This window comes from Sciurus carolinensis, chromosome 2, assembly GCF_902686445.1.
Source record: "Sciurus carolinensis chromosome 2, mSciCar1.2, whole genome shotgun sequence".
Lineage (NCBI taxonomy): Eukaryota > Metazoa > Chordata > Mammalia > Rodentia > Sciuridae > Sciurus > Sciurus carolinensis.
Window position 1 is genome coordinate 125,388,648 of NC_062214.1, and position 15,518 is coordinate 125,404,165.

At 45.4% G+C, this 15,518-nt stretch overlaps 1 protein-coding gene across 2 annotated transcripts; it reads left to right on the forward strand.

The window, feature by feature from the left end:
• Nucleotides 1–968: 968 nt before the first annotated feature.
• Nucleotides 969–13,754, forward strand: Abhd4 (abhydrolase domain containing 4, N-acyl phospholipase B). Of its 2 annotated transcripts, none has more exons than XM_047542229.1 (7): nt 969–1,057; nt 4,443–4,531; nt 6,212–6,584; nt 6,741–6,895; nt 8,461–8,572; nt 10,937–11,123; nt 12,267–13,754. In XM_047542229.1, the coding sequence occupies exons 1-7, from the start codon at nt 996–998 to the stop codon at nt 12,354–12,356; spliced, it is 1,068 nt and encodes a 355-aa protein (XP_047398185.1). In that variant the 5' UTR covers nt 969–995; the 3' UTR covers nt 12,357–13,754. The 2 variants fall into 2 exon arrangements, with proteins under 2 accessions (XP_047398185.1, XP_047398186.1); XM_047542230.1 differs by having other exon boundaries at nt 1,030–1,168.
• Nucleotides 13,755–15,518: the final 1,764 nt, after the last annotated feature.

Here is a 15,518-nt window from a genome sequence, read left to right on the forward strand (position 1 = left end):
GAGCTACAAACCCATCCCCTGAGCAAACACATTCCCTGAGCAGAGGAATGTTTGCCTTGACAGAAGTCAAGGCTCAGTAAAGATGCACAGTTATGTCCAAATATTGCATGAGATATGCTTATTCTTTAAAATTATCCATTCGGGGACTGGGGATATAGCTCAATGGTAGAGCATTTCCCTAGCATTTGGGAAGCCCTAGGCTCCACCCCCAGCACAACCTGAAATTCAAATTTATCTAGGAGTCCCACTCAAACATCTATTAAAATACTATTCTAAATCTGACAATGTACTTGGGATACAAGCTCTCAGGCCCTTTGCAGGATCAACCAGTGATGTTTCCACAAACATTTTAAACTTACCATCAGAAGGAACACCAAGGGGAAACTTCTGGGGAAGGTCATAAAAGGAAGCCCAAAGAATGTGTTCTGGAATACAGATGTAGTTCTGTCATTTTAAAAACTTTGTTTTTAAACAAAGTTTAAATGTGGATGTGGAACACTTATAAAAACTTATAGTGTGTAACATAAAATTATAAAATAAAGTAATTATACTAATTAACATTAATGTTATAAGCTCCATTTCCAACCTATTTTAATGCACAATTGTCTATTACATGGGCATATTCGCAGAATTGAAAACTTGGAATTTAGCAGGTTGATGAGAGAAGAGGGCTGATGGAGTTTCTGTGAGGGACTCGGATTTTTGGCACTACCCATCTCCTTTACTGTCCCCCGAATGCGTGGCCAGGATTACTGTCCTATTTTCAGACACCTTCCCCAACCCAGAGTCATCTCGACTAGTAATAGGAAAGAGCACCAAGGGCCCCACTGGCTCAACCCGCAGTGGCGAAGTTCACCTGTCAGCTGCAGCTACCGGCGGCTAGCCCCAGCCACTGCGGCCGCGTTAGCCCCTCCTCTGCGCTGGGCGCACGGGCCACGCCCCCTTTGTTATCCGATACTTTTCTGGGTCAGCTGGTGCTGGCGTCAGGCAGAGGGATGGGCTGGCTCAGCTCGACCCGGCAGGGCTTGTTTACTATGGCTGATGATCTGGAGCAGCAGTGAGTTAATCCCGTCTCTTTCTCTTTCTCTCTTTCTGTTTGGGCCATGATCCTGGGACTGTCTGTGACTGAGGAACAATTTTAGACACCTTCCCGCCTTTCCTTTTTCAGGTTGGCTTCCGGGGAGGGCTTGGGGGTTGCGTTTGCCTGCTTTGCTTTTGCCCAGAAGAGGCGGTGGCAGAGCCTAGGGAATGATGGTAGATGAGCTTGCAGCAGCAGCTCAGTGATTCTGACTTTCCAATTAGTCTTCGCGATCGCCCCTTGTTTTCCTCGAGTACCTCTACAGAGGGGTTAGACTTAGTGATAATGCATGAGATTCCCCGAAAGCAAGCTTTTGGGACGCGGGTGCGGGGGCAGCAGCTGGGGGTGCTTGTCCTGACTTGCCCCAGGACTGTAGTGTGGGTGTGAAAGGAGCCTTTTAGCCCGACAAGGAGAAGGCGTGGGAAGAACAGCGAGGTCTCCAATGCACGGGATTGATATGGAGTAATGGGTTTGCAAGTTACTTTAGTTCTCGCCCACCGAGACACGTTGCGGCTTACAGTTCTATTGACAATGCTTTTAATCATCATAACGACATCCTTAATACAGTGGTTTCAGAATTAGATTTTTTTTTTTTAAACCACTGTTTCAAGGGCATCAGGATTGGGATGCCACCTGTAGGTGGTGTGACTAGCAGCAGTTCACAGTCTGATGGGAGCAAGAAAAAGTTGCTTGGAGGAGAATGACTCAGCTCCAAGCCAAGACTTGGTTTCACAGGAACAGGGCCTTGGACTCAGAATTCACCCTTTCAGACCTGCAAAACGATAGCCTGCAAAACTAATTAGATTTATTACAATAATGAATAACTTCCTGATCTTGAAGGAACCTCCCCAGAGGGCATTGCTTTCAAAGACTACTTTTCCCAAGAGAAAATTTATAATGATTTAGGGAAACAGAATATTAGACCTGGAAGAGATGCAAGTTATTCAGCTCCATATTACAAATAAAGAAGTTGGTGCCCTTAGAAATTGAGACTTGCCCAAGATCACAGAAGTCTAGAACAGGATTCTCCCCCAATATAGATATCTGCTTTATCCACTTCAGGATGGAAGAGACCACGCTGGCCAGGTTAAGTTGATGACTAAATGGTTTCTCTGCTCTTTGCCTCAGGCCTTACCTCCCCAATAGCATTGAAGAGATGCAGTGCGCTAGGCACCAATTCTTGGAATTTACCTGTAACATTTTTGGTGAAGAAGAAAGGCAAAATAAAGCTCTTCCCAAGGAATATCTGCTGAGCAGCCTGTGGTGCTGTTCTATGGGACAGCATATCTCTCCAGCTCTGCTTTGGACAATTATAGGGCAATGTGGGGTCCAGATGTTATGATCTGACTTGTCAGTCTCTTTGATGGTGTGGAGAGAATGTCTGGCTTTTGAAACTGGCAAAATGTTGTGGTCTTGGTTCCCAGGCTTCAAGCTATCAAGAAATTTTGGTAGAATATTAAGAGGATTCTGTCTTCCTAGGATTAGCTTGAAAGCTCTCCTCTGGCTAAAACCATTGATGTACCACTCCAACTGCAACATAGTTTTTCTTTCAAACCTCAAACATTTTCTGAGAGTTGCTACTTGCAAAACAGTAAGAATGTAGACAGCCTGTGATTTAACTGAAGGTAAAGGTGGTTTGTTGGTAGTTTTATCTTATGCTAGGCATTATTGTATGTGCTTTAGATGGGTTAACTCATTTAATACAATAATCCTATGAGGTAGGTACTATTTTCTCCCTTTTAAAGATGAGAAAATGAATACAGAAAATTAAGTAATGTGGCCAAAGTTACATTGTTGATAAATGATAGTAGTGGGATTAGAACTCTGGCAATCCGGTTTTAGATAACACCTCCCTTCAGAAAACAGACACAAGAAGATGTGGTTATATACTGTGAATGTTTGTGAGTGGCCTCGAAAACTGGGGCCAGAAGGTCCAGGGAGGAAGTACTGAAGAACCTGGATTTAAGATCTGGGTTTTAGTTCTCGTTCCTTTTCTTTTTCTTTCTTGCTTTTTTTTTTTTTTTTTTTAAGACAGGATCTCACTAATATACTATATGACCTCCCTGAGCATCAGTTTTTCAGCTGTAAAATAAAGAGGCTAGGCTCTATTTCTACGGAAATATCCTAATCGAAAGTTCCGTGCTTCAAATGATCATTGGAATGCCCAGTTGTGTGCTTAGGGGGTTTGGTAATAGCCCCTCCTCAGAATGCCCCTGACTTAATTATGCTGATGTTTGCAAGCCCTTCTTGTAGCTGTTGGTGTCTGTCCTGAACCCCCTTCACTCAGGCAGAGTTCAAGAAAAGAGAAATACCATGTAGGATGGCAAAGGAAAAGCAAAAACTGTCATTCATTGAGCATCTAACTTGTGGTGGGCACCTGTTGAGGTCCCTTACATATCTAGACAGGTTAACTGAACAACACCTGTCTGCTCATCAATGATAGTACTGTGATTCACATCCAGGAGTTGGATTTAAATTTATTAATTCCAAACTGGTGCTTTTTTTAAAATATATTTTTAGATGTTGATAGACCTTTATTTTATTCATTTATTTATATGTGGTGCTGAGAATCGAACCCAGTGCCTCACACATGCAAGATAAGCGCTCTACCACTGAGTCACAATTCCAGCCCCTCAAAACTGGTGCTTTGCAATGACTTAAAGTCACTGGGTATGGAGGAGAAAGCAGGATGGGTTATCTTATGTTTTATTGTATTCTGTGTGTCAAGGACATAGGCAAACTTTCTACTCATTTTACTACCAGGAAAACAAGACCAAAGTTAACCTGTGCCCTGTGAATGAATCATAGTGAGGCTTAAACCCAGGTCTACTCCCTCTTGCCTGCCCAATCTCCATGTTCAGGACTAGGATAATTGGGTTACCTGAGAGCTCATCAAGGCATGGACACAATGCTCCACACTTGTAGGAGCTTGGAAGAGGGCTAGGAGGGTAGGTGGCATGGAAATTTGTCTAACCCTAAAGGAACAGCTTGTCCTAGGATTGGCAAAGGATAACTGAAATCTTAGTTAAAAATTGCTTTCTCTCCCCTTTTAATCTCCTTGAACATAAATTATGATAACCAGTAACGAAGGGGAGTTGAAACACCCAGATGAGATAATAAATGAGAAATAACTTTGTAAAGTACATGGTATCTGTTGAAACAATGAGCATGTTGTTTAAATAGCCATTTACCAGGGAAGAGTAACAGTCTAACAGGCAGTAGAGAACTCTGACTGCTATAGTGGGCAGGTCTCCTGAGGCTGAGAAACACCTTGTGCTCTGATAACTCTTCTATCAGCAAGGCTGAGAGCTTCAGTGTTTCCTTTCCAATGTTGCCAGTAAATATCTGTTTCTCCTTGTTCCAGGCCTCAAGGCTGGCTGAGTAGCTGGCTGCCCACTTGGCGTCCCACTTCCATGTCTCAGCTGAAGAATGTGGAAGCCAAGATCCTCCAGTGTAAGTAGAAGGGGCAGCTTGTCCTCCGTCCCTTAGAAGTTCCAAGAAAGATGCAGGATCTGTTCAGAGCTGGGTATACAGAGTCCACTGAGTTCCGATTAACAGTGTATGGAGTGAAGGAAGTCATAGCAATGATCTGAGGCAAGATTCACACAGAGAACACCATATTCTATGGTAGTAGTTCCTTGGCTTCTCCATAGCCATCCAGTTCTCACGACATCCTACAACTTCACCTCAAACCTTATACATATCTAATGTATCAGTACACATATGTACACTTCTCTCCATCGTGCTTCCTTATCCCCATCCCTCTCTCCTCCTCCTCTTTCTCTCTCTTAACACACAAGCTCTTCTTAACTCACCATCTTCCTTCCTCAGGACCAGCAACCCTATATTCTCTAGTGTTGTTTCCTGTGTTCTACCCAGTTGTGGCCTGCCACCTATCTACTTACCGCTAGTTTGAGATTCTCACAGACTAGCTCTCCTGGGCATCATGTTGAGACAGGGCATCCCACAAACAGCTGTAGCCAATGGTTCAAACAAGACCCTTGAGTTATGTCTTGACCTTGGCTTTGCTCCTGTCTTCAACCTGCCTAGCCTATGATGATCCCCACCTTGCCCTACTGCCTCCAGCCATGGCTACCCTCCTTATCCCCTCCAACATTGAAAGATCCAGGCTACATCACCCAGGCAACTCTGTTGTATGACAACAGAGAAAAAACTACCCCACTTCAGTGTCTTAAGCCCAAGGCTCAACACACTCCCCAAATTCCCTCCATCTGACTGGATCACAGCTCTGCCCAGCTGTCAAGCCCCAGGTTCAAAAGTGATGGATGCAAGAGCTACATGGCATCAGTGGTGTCACTTGCCAAAGCAAGCTGGGCACATAGCCTCAAGGAATAAGATGACTCCTCTTCTATTCACAAATTAAATGGTATACAAATTTGTGCTTGGACTTGTTTTGTTGTTGTTGTTGTTGTTGTTGTTGTTGTTTTTTTTTGGTACTGGGGATTAAACTCGGGCACTTGGCCACTGAGCCACACTCCTAGCCCTATTTTGTATTTCATTTAGAGACAGGGTCTCACTGAGTTAATTAGTGCCTTACAGTTGCTGAGGCTGACTTGAACTCTCAATCCTCCTGTCTCAGCCTCCCAAGTCACTGGGATTACAGGCGTCCACCACTGTGCCCAGCCTGAACTTGAATTCTTTGGGGCATGTGGTATAAAACAAAGAATTATTCTGATATTTACTAAATCTGTTAGGAAGACTATTCAAGCCTATTCCAAACACTGCAAGGACAAGCTTGATCTATAACTGAGGAGCCAGGGTAAGGGGTTCAGGGAATAGAAAATTACTAAGAGGAGATATCAAGGATTGGGGAGTTCTTACCAAATTAACTTCAGGATTTATGCTGAAGGATGGTCAAAGGTAGGAAATGAGGTACTTGATCAACTATAAAAGGTAAGGGAATTTTTGTTAAGCTTGCCTTTTCTGAGATACTAGGCAGGCAAGTTTGGTCAAGAAGAGAGTCTGTGGTCAGAGGGTTGTAGAAGAGAAGAGCTGAGGGAGGTGGGAAGGGTTTGGGACTATCAAGAGAAATCTGAAGAGCAGTCCAGGCAGAATGACTTTTCTGTCAGAAAACACTCTTGCTGATTTCTCCTGGGATTCTCCCCTCCTCAGGTCTCCAGAACAAGTTCCTGGCCCGATATGTGTCTCTCCCAAACCAGAACAAGATCTGGACGGTGACTGTGAGCCCTGAGCAAAAGGACCGCACTCCGCTGGTGATGGTGCATGGCTTTGGGGGCGGCGTGGGCCTCTGGATCCTCAACATGGATTCACTGAGTGCCCGCCGCACACTGCACACCTTTGATCTGCTTGGCTTTGGGCGAAGCTCAAGACCAACATTCCCGAGAGACCCGGAGGGGGCCGAGGATGAGTTTGTGACCTCAATAGAGACATGGCGGGAGACCATGGGGATCCCCAGCATGATCCTCCTAGGGCACAGTTTAGGAGGATTCCTGGCCACTTCTTACTCTATCAAGTATCCTGAAAGGTAACAAGGAGGCAGCCACCCCTCTTCCTCATGACCCAATTCCTTACCTTGTAGGAACTTTAAAGTATTCATTTCCAATAGTTTTGTTTTTCTTGGGTTATTTAAGGGCTGTGGTATCAAATGACTAAAGCATGTTCTCCTTTTTCTTTAACATAGAGTTAAACACCTCATCCTGGTGGACCCTTGGGGCTTTCCCCTCCGTCCAACTGACCCCAGTGAGATCCGGGCACCTCCCACCTGGGTCAAGGCGGTGGCGTCTGTCCTGGGGCGTTCTAATCCACTGGCTGTTCTCCGAGTAGCTGGGCCCTGGGGTAAGTAGCCTGTTGACGAAGGAACCCTCTCCTTAAACCAAGGCTGTCTCATTCAGCCAAGCCTTGCTGTATCTGGTTTCCCACCATCTCCACCCATTCAACTGTGTAGGGAATAGATAGAACAGAACAGCTACCCCATACCTTGGCAGACCCCCAGAGAAAAGAAAGGCCTGTGAGGTGAGTCTTTCTCTGCTACATATGTGAGTTTGTATGACAACCTATCCATGATTCAGGTGAAATAACCATCTCTGGATCCCATCCCAGGGGCTCACCTAGCAGGGAAGGTCAGAATCTGAGCCTCGAACATTAACTCACAGTGGAAAGCAGACCCCTCTAAGCCATGCTCTACTTCAAGAAAACACTGCATCTTCATCTGCTCTGGGTTGCTGAGTACTAAGTGATTCTTTGAGTAAAAGGAAGAGAAGGAGGTAGAGGTGGGGAGCCAGCCATGTTTAGTACTAGTAGCTCTGGTCTTCTTACCTCTCATTGTCCACACCCTTCCTTTTGGGAAACTTATTACTCTGATGAAGTAAAAGGCAGATTTCCTTTATGGAAAAAATTAGTGACCCCTGTTTTATACTAATTATGTACATTTACATAGTAATGTTCTAATGGCTAAATAAAAGTTCTTTCTGTGGTCTCTTCAAGAAAAACAGAATGATTCCAAATAAAGGGGGTTATTAGAAGAGACACAGATGCCAAAGGAGACTACATGGGCAGAGGGCTGACCTTAGGATTCCCAGCATTATGGACTCGCCCAGATTCTCCACAGGAAGAAGCTCTACTCTAACCACCATCCCCCTTTCTGGCCTTGGATCTGGCCAGGTGCATGCAGTGTATCAGAACTGCTATACTTGGGGTTGGCTGGCAGCCATGGAGGACTGAGTCAGCAATGGGGCAGGGCCTGTAGATATCCTCACTGCACCTCCCAGCTACTTCTCACAAGCAGAGAAGACCAGGAGAGAGAGAAAGATGAGAAACTGACCATTAGGCCCAATTTTTGCAGTCTCTTTTGGGTGCCGTACTGTTTAGATATGTACCATCAAGAAAGGTGAAAAGAACAGATTGTTCTAACACAGTGCCCTGAACCAGCATCATTAAGGATATTTCTCCACATATTGTTACAGACTTGAAAATGAGAGGGCTCTTGGGAGGTGGTCCAATTTCACCTACAACCTTCAGAAGGTTAAAAGGCCATAAAGGTCCCAGGGAGAAAGAGAACATGGCTCAGACTCTAAGAAAAACATCTCAGCCATCTACTCTTGTGTACTTATGATCCTTGTAGGAAAAGACCTTGGAACTTCATTGAGCTGAAAATAATCTGGTTTCTCAGTGAATTAGACTATCTTTAAATTCTTTGGTGACCAACTGACTGTCATTTGAGGTCATCTGAGTTTTCCAGCAGCCTTCAGCACTCTTTTTGCCATTATAATGTTAAATGCATAAAGCAAATAAACCCTTAGGAGAAATAATATTTGGTTAAAGTTGTTTAAACATACACAGGCAGAAGTCTTATCCCCTGCATTGCCCAAACTGACCTTTCATGTTTTTCTATCCCCTCATAGGGCCTGGCCTGGTGCAGCGATTTCGGCCAGACTTCAAGCGTAAGTTTGCAGACTTCTTTGAAGATGATACTATATCAGAGTATATCTACCACTGCAATGCACAGAATCCCAGGTGAGGGCAGCTCTCAGGGCCCACTTGAGGTGGATGGTTTAAAGATAAAATTTCCGCTGGGGAGTACTGTGCTTTATTTCTTCTACAAAGTACTGATTCAGGGGAACACAGGTAGTAGCAAGCTTGATCATTTCCAAGGAGTTCTCCAGGGATGAGTACAAAGGAATGTAGAAGATAATAGATTAATTAAACATGCTGCCCATCTCTAGAGAAAGGTCCTCCCTCTTCCCTAGAGACAGGCAGTTGGCCTGATGGGCAAGAGTCTAGGAAACATTTTTAAATACTTTTTTTTTAACTGAAGAAGTAATCCAAACATAGTATGTTTTAAAAGGCAAAGAGAAAAAAAAGAACATCTTCTATCCCTAACCGGCAGTTCCTAAATTTCCTCATTATTTTCAGTCTAAGATGTCACCAAACATTGCTTCAGAGAACCTCCTGGCACATATTCCTTTGTACACACATATGTAATACATCTATAGAATACATTTCTACAAATAGAATTGTTGAGTGAAAGAGTATGTGCTTAATTTAATTATGTGCACTTTGAAATAAAATCATTGGGACAGAAATTCCCACTCTTCTGGAGGTTTGGGGGTATCCCCAGAACCTTGGGAAGGTCTATCCCTGACTACTCACTGACACAGCAGGTCCCACTGGCTTGTCTGTAGTCTTTGGAACATTGACAACCAGAGCAAAGCCAAGGAGGCAGTCTTCTCCTGTAGCAGATGCCCTGTGAGTGCCTGATAACACAAGTCCACTTTGGTGGCACCAGCTCTGTGGAGGCCTCTCCCCAAGTTCCTGGGAGGCATCTCAGGAGCCAGGGTCACAGCCCCACCAGGCTTGTCCAAGTCATCCACCTTGAGCCCAGAGCTGTGAGGAAGTTGGGGCTCTGCCTTCCAGCAGTACTATCAGCATTGGCCTCAAACCCAGAGAGCTTTGGGACACTGTGGGAGTTGCCTAGCCAACACTGCACATAAGTTCAGCTTATGGAAGGGCCTAGTAAAGCAGAGTAACAGAGACCCTCACCAGTCACATCAGACACCTCTGGCTCCCTGCTCTTAGCTTATCTCAGCCCTCACATGCTTGGCACCAGTTCTGTACACCTAGCCCTGACCCTTCCCTCAGAATTTTCCCTATCATAGACCTAGTTCTGTACAATGGCATCCCAGTCCAAGTCACAGAATAATCTTTCAACTTATTCATGTCCTAGAGGAAGCAAAGAGGACATCGTGATAACCAACTCCCTCACCCCCATTGTTCAATTTTATAATTTCCTGAGTTTTTTGAGTTGTAACTGATAAGTTCATGATGACTTTGATCAGTCCCTCAGAAAACATGAAATCTGGTCAAGAGAAAAATGTTTGGGGGGATACCTACTTCACTTCACCTGAACTTAGGGGTTTCGTATATATTTTCATTCTCTTAATCATGAGAAAATTTGTCAATGAGAAAATTAATATGTATACTGTTTCCATGACTTGCTAAGAAAACAGTCACAATTTGAATTCATGTCTATCTGGCTCCAAAGTCCATGATTTACCTACTATGCTGTGACATATTAAGGAAAAGTTCTCAGTTTCTTGTGGCATTGACAGAATTCATCCTGGGGATAAAAAGGAGACTAGGGGGTATAACCACAGTAAGAAGAGAGAGCCTTGGAGGTGGCAAAAGCTACAGACCAGTCCAGAAAGCTGGCTTCTGTGGGATATTTGCAGACACCTCATGATATGGCCTCAGTTACTTCTACTTAGGAAGTGACCAGGGAGTAAAGTATATTGAATTGGCATTTGTTGCTTCTTTTTAGCAGAAATCATTCCCCTAGTCCTCATAAGACTGGTTTTTGAATCCCAGAGTCTCTCCAGGAAGCCCTCTTTACCACTATAGTCCTCTCTCTTCAGAGTTCACCCCAAGTTGTTGCCCTACCCTCCACCCAGCAAGATAAGTTTCTAGTCTGTGCTCTCATGGCTCTCTACCACCCTTTCATAATCCCCAGAAAATTTTTAAATTAAATGCTTAATCATATGATTAGCTATTTAACACTCACCTACCCAAAATGTGAGCTTCAGAGGGCAGACACCTTATCTGTCTGTTCATATGTCCCTTCACCAGCCCAGGGCATGACATAAATATTTGTTGAATGAAAGCAACCCATTCCATTCTGAGATGGTTCTCTGTGCCATGGGGTTTTCCATAGTGTGGAGATTCCATCATCTCCTAATCTTACCAGTATTTAATGTGCTAGGCTTTGGGGAAATACAAAGAGGAATAAGATTATGTCCCAGCCTCTGAAGGGACCAAGAAGTTGACATTATCTGCTGCAGGATTTATTACATTCATTGTCTTACCCTGGTTTGCTTCTGTCAGTGGTGAAACAGCATTCAAAGCCATGATGGAGTCCTTTGGCTGGGCCCGGCGCCCCATGCTGGAGAGAATTCACTTAATTCGAAAAGATGTACCCATCACCATGATCTATGGGGCCAACACCTGGATAGATACTAGCACAGGGAAAAAAGTGAAGATGCAGCGGCCAGATTCCTATGTCCGAGACATGGTATGTTGGTCTACCCAAGGAGTGGGAGCCAAGGTGGAAATGCTGTAACTTGAATGACAGCCCATGTTAATTGACTCTCCATTAGTCATTCCTCTGCCTTGGGGTAGAGAAGGATGATCAGAGTCAGAGTGAAAAGGGGAATGAACAGGTCGAGCTAGGGCAGTAGATTTGAGATAGTCTTAATGTCAAAATTAGAGACTTCCCACTTCTGGATAGCCCAGTTCAGCTAAAAGGCAGATTCTTGTCCAGTAGCCAGGCATACACACTGCCACTCCAGCACCCCTTGCCCCATAATTCCTGCCCCAAACCAGTATCATGAATAGTAGAGGCCATCATGAAGACTTCCTGCTACATTTCTGCCTTCCCCTTTTTTCTTCCCCCTCCCTCATTTGCCAAAAAGCACACTTAGCTAGACTGGGTGCTGCCCATGGACCCTGGTACTGGGTTTTGGATGAAAGGAGCAGAATAGTGATGGAACTTATAGGTTAGGAAAGATACAGTGAATGGCCAAAGGAAAAATAGAACAGGATATGAAGATTCGTTGGTTCCCAAAGCAACATACCAAGGTCCAGGAAGAAAGATAGAGCATTATATATTAATCACTTTTGCATTGCTCTGACCAAAATACCTGACAAGAACAACTTAGAGAAGGAAAAGTTTATTTTGGGTTCACAGTTTCAGAGGTTCAGTTCCTGATCAGCTGACTCTATTTCTCTGGGCCTCAGATGAGGCAGAACATCATGTCAGAAGGATGTTGTGGAGAAACACTGCTCAGCTCATGACAGCCAAGAAGCAGAGAAAGCTAGAGGGCCAGGGACAAAATATATAATCCTCAAGGCATGCCCCCAGTGACCCATTTACTCCAGGCATGCCCTACCTGCTTATAGTGACCACCCAGTAATCCATTTGGCTCATTAATCAATCAAATGGATTAATCTGCTGATAGGGTTATGGCCCTCATACTCCAATCATTTCACCACCTGCATTAGCTAGCATAGGAGCTTTTGGGGGACAAGCCATAACACATTTCTGATAAGAGATGGTGGGTGAAAAGCAAGTTTAATGGGAGAAGAAATGGTGGAGCAGTTTTCCAGTATTGGGAATAAAGGGCCATTCTGTCCCTGATGGGTCTTTTCTCCACAGGAGATTGAGGGTGCATCGCACCATGTCTATGCTGACCAGCCACACATCTTTAATGCTGTAGTGGAAGAGATCTGTGACTCAGTGGATTGAGCTGCTCTTGCTACAGGAAGAGGAGAAAGCCAGAGAGTTGCTCTCACCTCCCTGTCTGCTTAGTCACCCTCTGTTCTTTCCTCACCAACTAACACGTGCCAGCCAGGCAGAGTCTTGGGCTGTTCCCAAGATAGGACCACCGTGAAAAAGAGCACTTCTGATCCTATGCTGAGGGCTGGAGGCAGAAGCCACAAGAGGCCTTGAGCTCCCCACCCTGGGGAAGAATATGATGGGTTGCCCAGTGCCACTCCAGCCTCTCCATGTCAAGTGTCACTCAGATGATTGTTGTGAAGGGATTGCACCAAGCCACGTTGCCTCCTTATGTGGCCTTTCCTTCCTCTGAGCAGAGGAGGTCTCCCAGCAGTCTTTCCTAGCTCTGGAGTGTTCATGGGGGTAGGTTCCATGCAAGAACATCTTCCTCCTCCATCACCCCCTCACTCTTATTCCATGCCAAGTCCATCCAGGTTCTGGTTAGGATAGGTCCCACTTCACTACCAAGAGCTGGTCCTGAAACTTTGCTCACTTTCAGAGTCCTTTCCACAACCTCAGAGGTCATATGCAAAGCCCTCACTGGCAGATAAGGAAACAGACCAGGGCAGGACATGGTGACACAGCCCCGAGTGATAATAGTTCTGGCAGAGTGAAGACTGGAATGCAGGTCTACTGACACAGTGCAGTACCATGGGGCAGGCACCGTGGGGCTGGTCACTGACTGATTTCAAACCTATCCTTACCCTGTATTCTAGCTCCATTATGCAGATATGCTGTTGTCCTGCCCTGTGGCTGTCCTGGCTGCCTAAACTAGGGTCACTCAAGAACCCCCATTTTGTCCCATCTTCCTCCCAATGGGAGACTTCTGATTCTCCCTCTGTGCCTTGGGCGTGAAGCCCCATGTGTAGTATAGAGCAAAGGTGGCTCCTGGTGGAGAGGCGGGGAAAGCCCTTCAACCCCAGGGCCACGTCTGGATTCGCCATGCCCACCACTTGTCATAGCATTTTCTACCTGCCCCCAGAGCTGAGGACCACCAAGAGACCCTGCCCATGATCCACTGGGGAGCCTCAAGCCAGCAGGTCCCTGCCCTCATCATCCACAGGATGGTTCTCACTGCCTGACCCTCTATCCCTATCATCTGTCCCCATAGTCTCCAGCTCATCCAGCCCCTAAAGTACCTGTCAGCTTTCTCCCAGGGGCTCATTCCATGTGCTGCTCTGAGGTCTGGGCTGTAGGCTGGTCCTGACCCCAGAAGCAGGGCAGCTCCTGCCTGCTCCTTCACTTTTGTAAAGCCAACCCTTTCACCAGAATAGTATTAACTCCTGGTGCTGTGTACTACTGGTCCAGCTGCCTTGGGCTCCTTTTCTATATTAATAAAGAAATGAATAAAAACTGCTGGTGGCGATGATACTTAATATTGCTCCACAAAGAGTACTGGGTGATATTGACTTCACAATAGTCCATGTGGTGCCCAAGTCAGAGAAGGAAGCCCTGAGACATGTCTACTTACACACCACTCCCCATTTTGTTTAGTGCTGTGTTTGCCCTCCAGACCTGGCCCAGAGCCTAGGTCAACACATACCATCTCAACAACCACTCGTGATAGAAGAGGAGTCAACCCAGAGTGTGGATGGATTCAACCCCAATTCATAGAAGGAGAATTAGGCAGAACTGGGTGCTCCCTGCTTCCCATTAGATACTTTCTAAGTTCAGTGGACCTACACATGCACTGCTCCCTGCAGCCTGTTGTAACTCCTACTCATCCTTCAGATCTTAGCCCAAATATTCCTTTTGAAGGGAGCCTTCTCGTGAGCTCCCAAGTTAGACTTGAACACCTGTTTTATGTCTTCATGGTACACTCAACTTCCCCTGTTTGTAAAACTCTTAAACTTATGGTCACTTGTTTAATGTCTATCTTTCCTTCAACAAACTACATGAGGACAAGGGGGCACATCTGGGACATAGTTCATGAATAAATGTTTTGAGCAAGTCATGGGAAGTGAGATATGTCAAGTGTTCAAAAGAGTATTCAAATCATGACCCACAGTTATGGCTGACTCCAGGTAAGCCCAGAATTACAACTGAGTGGCACACGACATGTCTATGTCATGACAAAGAGCTACATGAACCAATAGAACACCTGGAAGAGTACAAATCTCTGATCCATCCCCAGGACCCTGTGTCTTCTCTGGACCTTGTTATATAGAGAAAGGGGGCAGATATTTAGTGCTTACTACAGGCCAAGCACTAGGATTACAATAATGAAGAAACATGGTCCCCACCTTTGTAGGAAATTCCAGCCTACTTGGAGAGACATACTTAATCTAATAACTATGTAAATCAATGAGAACTTGGAGCAGAAAAGTGCTGCCCACGGAAGGTTGGGGAAGCCTGATGCAGGGGGCTGAGGTGAGGCAGGGGATGGGGGAGGGAGGAGCCCCTTTGAGGAGAACAGCAACTGCAAAGGCCCCTGAGGGAGGGTGGCTCTGAGGTAAGTCTGGAGAAGCACCTACTAACCGACCCTCTGGTCATGGGAAGAATGTGTTCATCCTAAAAAGCAGCAGAAGGAACAGAGCTCTGGTCAGGATGAGGGGCAGAGTGATAGGATCAGACTGATATTGAAACAGTCACTCCGGCTGCTCTGAGGGACAGCTTGGAGGGAGATGAGTCCCTTCCTGCAGGAACACTCAGACGCTCCACAATCGCCAAAGCCAAAATTACTGGCAGATTGGACTTGACTAGTAGCTAGTGGAGAAAGATGCAAGAGACGTTTGGGTGATTAAATTAAAAGAACGTGGTGTCAACACCAAGTGATGCTACCTCCCTCCTAAAGAACGGTCCAAGTGAGGCAGTACAGTAGTTACTAAATCTTCTCACTTAACAAAACAACCTGGAACTATTTTTTTAAAGTAGATTTCTGGGCTCTATTCCCCCTTTAGTAAACCTGGATGAAATCTGACCATTGAATCTGCATTAAAAGGCATTCCCTAGGGGACTCTGATGCTCCCACTCTGCGGTCACTGATCCAAGGGATTCTGTATCTCTGACTCTTGACCCGGAAAGCCCTTGTGTAGAAGTGGGGCCTATTCCCCTAGAAGTTCATCCTGCTTGCCCCAGAGTCACTTTTCTCTGGAAGACTACAATGATGTTGATCTGATTTCCCCAAACCCA

Bases quoted from the DNA above. Each gene is read 5' to 3' on its own strand.
- Abhd4 (XM_047542229.1), top strand. From the start codon at position 996: ATGGGCTGGCTCAGCTCGACCCGGCAGGGCTTGTTTACTATGGCTGAT. The intron at 6,896-8,460 runs GTAAGTAGCCTG...ATCCCCTCATAG, and splicing joins CCGAGTAGCTGGGCCCTGGG to GGCCTGGCCTGGTGCAGCGA. The intron at 8,573-10,936 runs GTGAGGGCAGCT...TGCTTCTGTCAG, and splicing joins TGCAATGCACAGAATCCCAG to TGGTGAAACAGCATTCAAAG.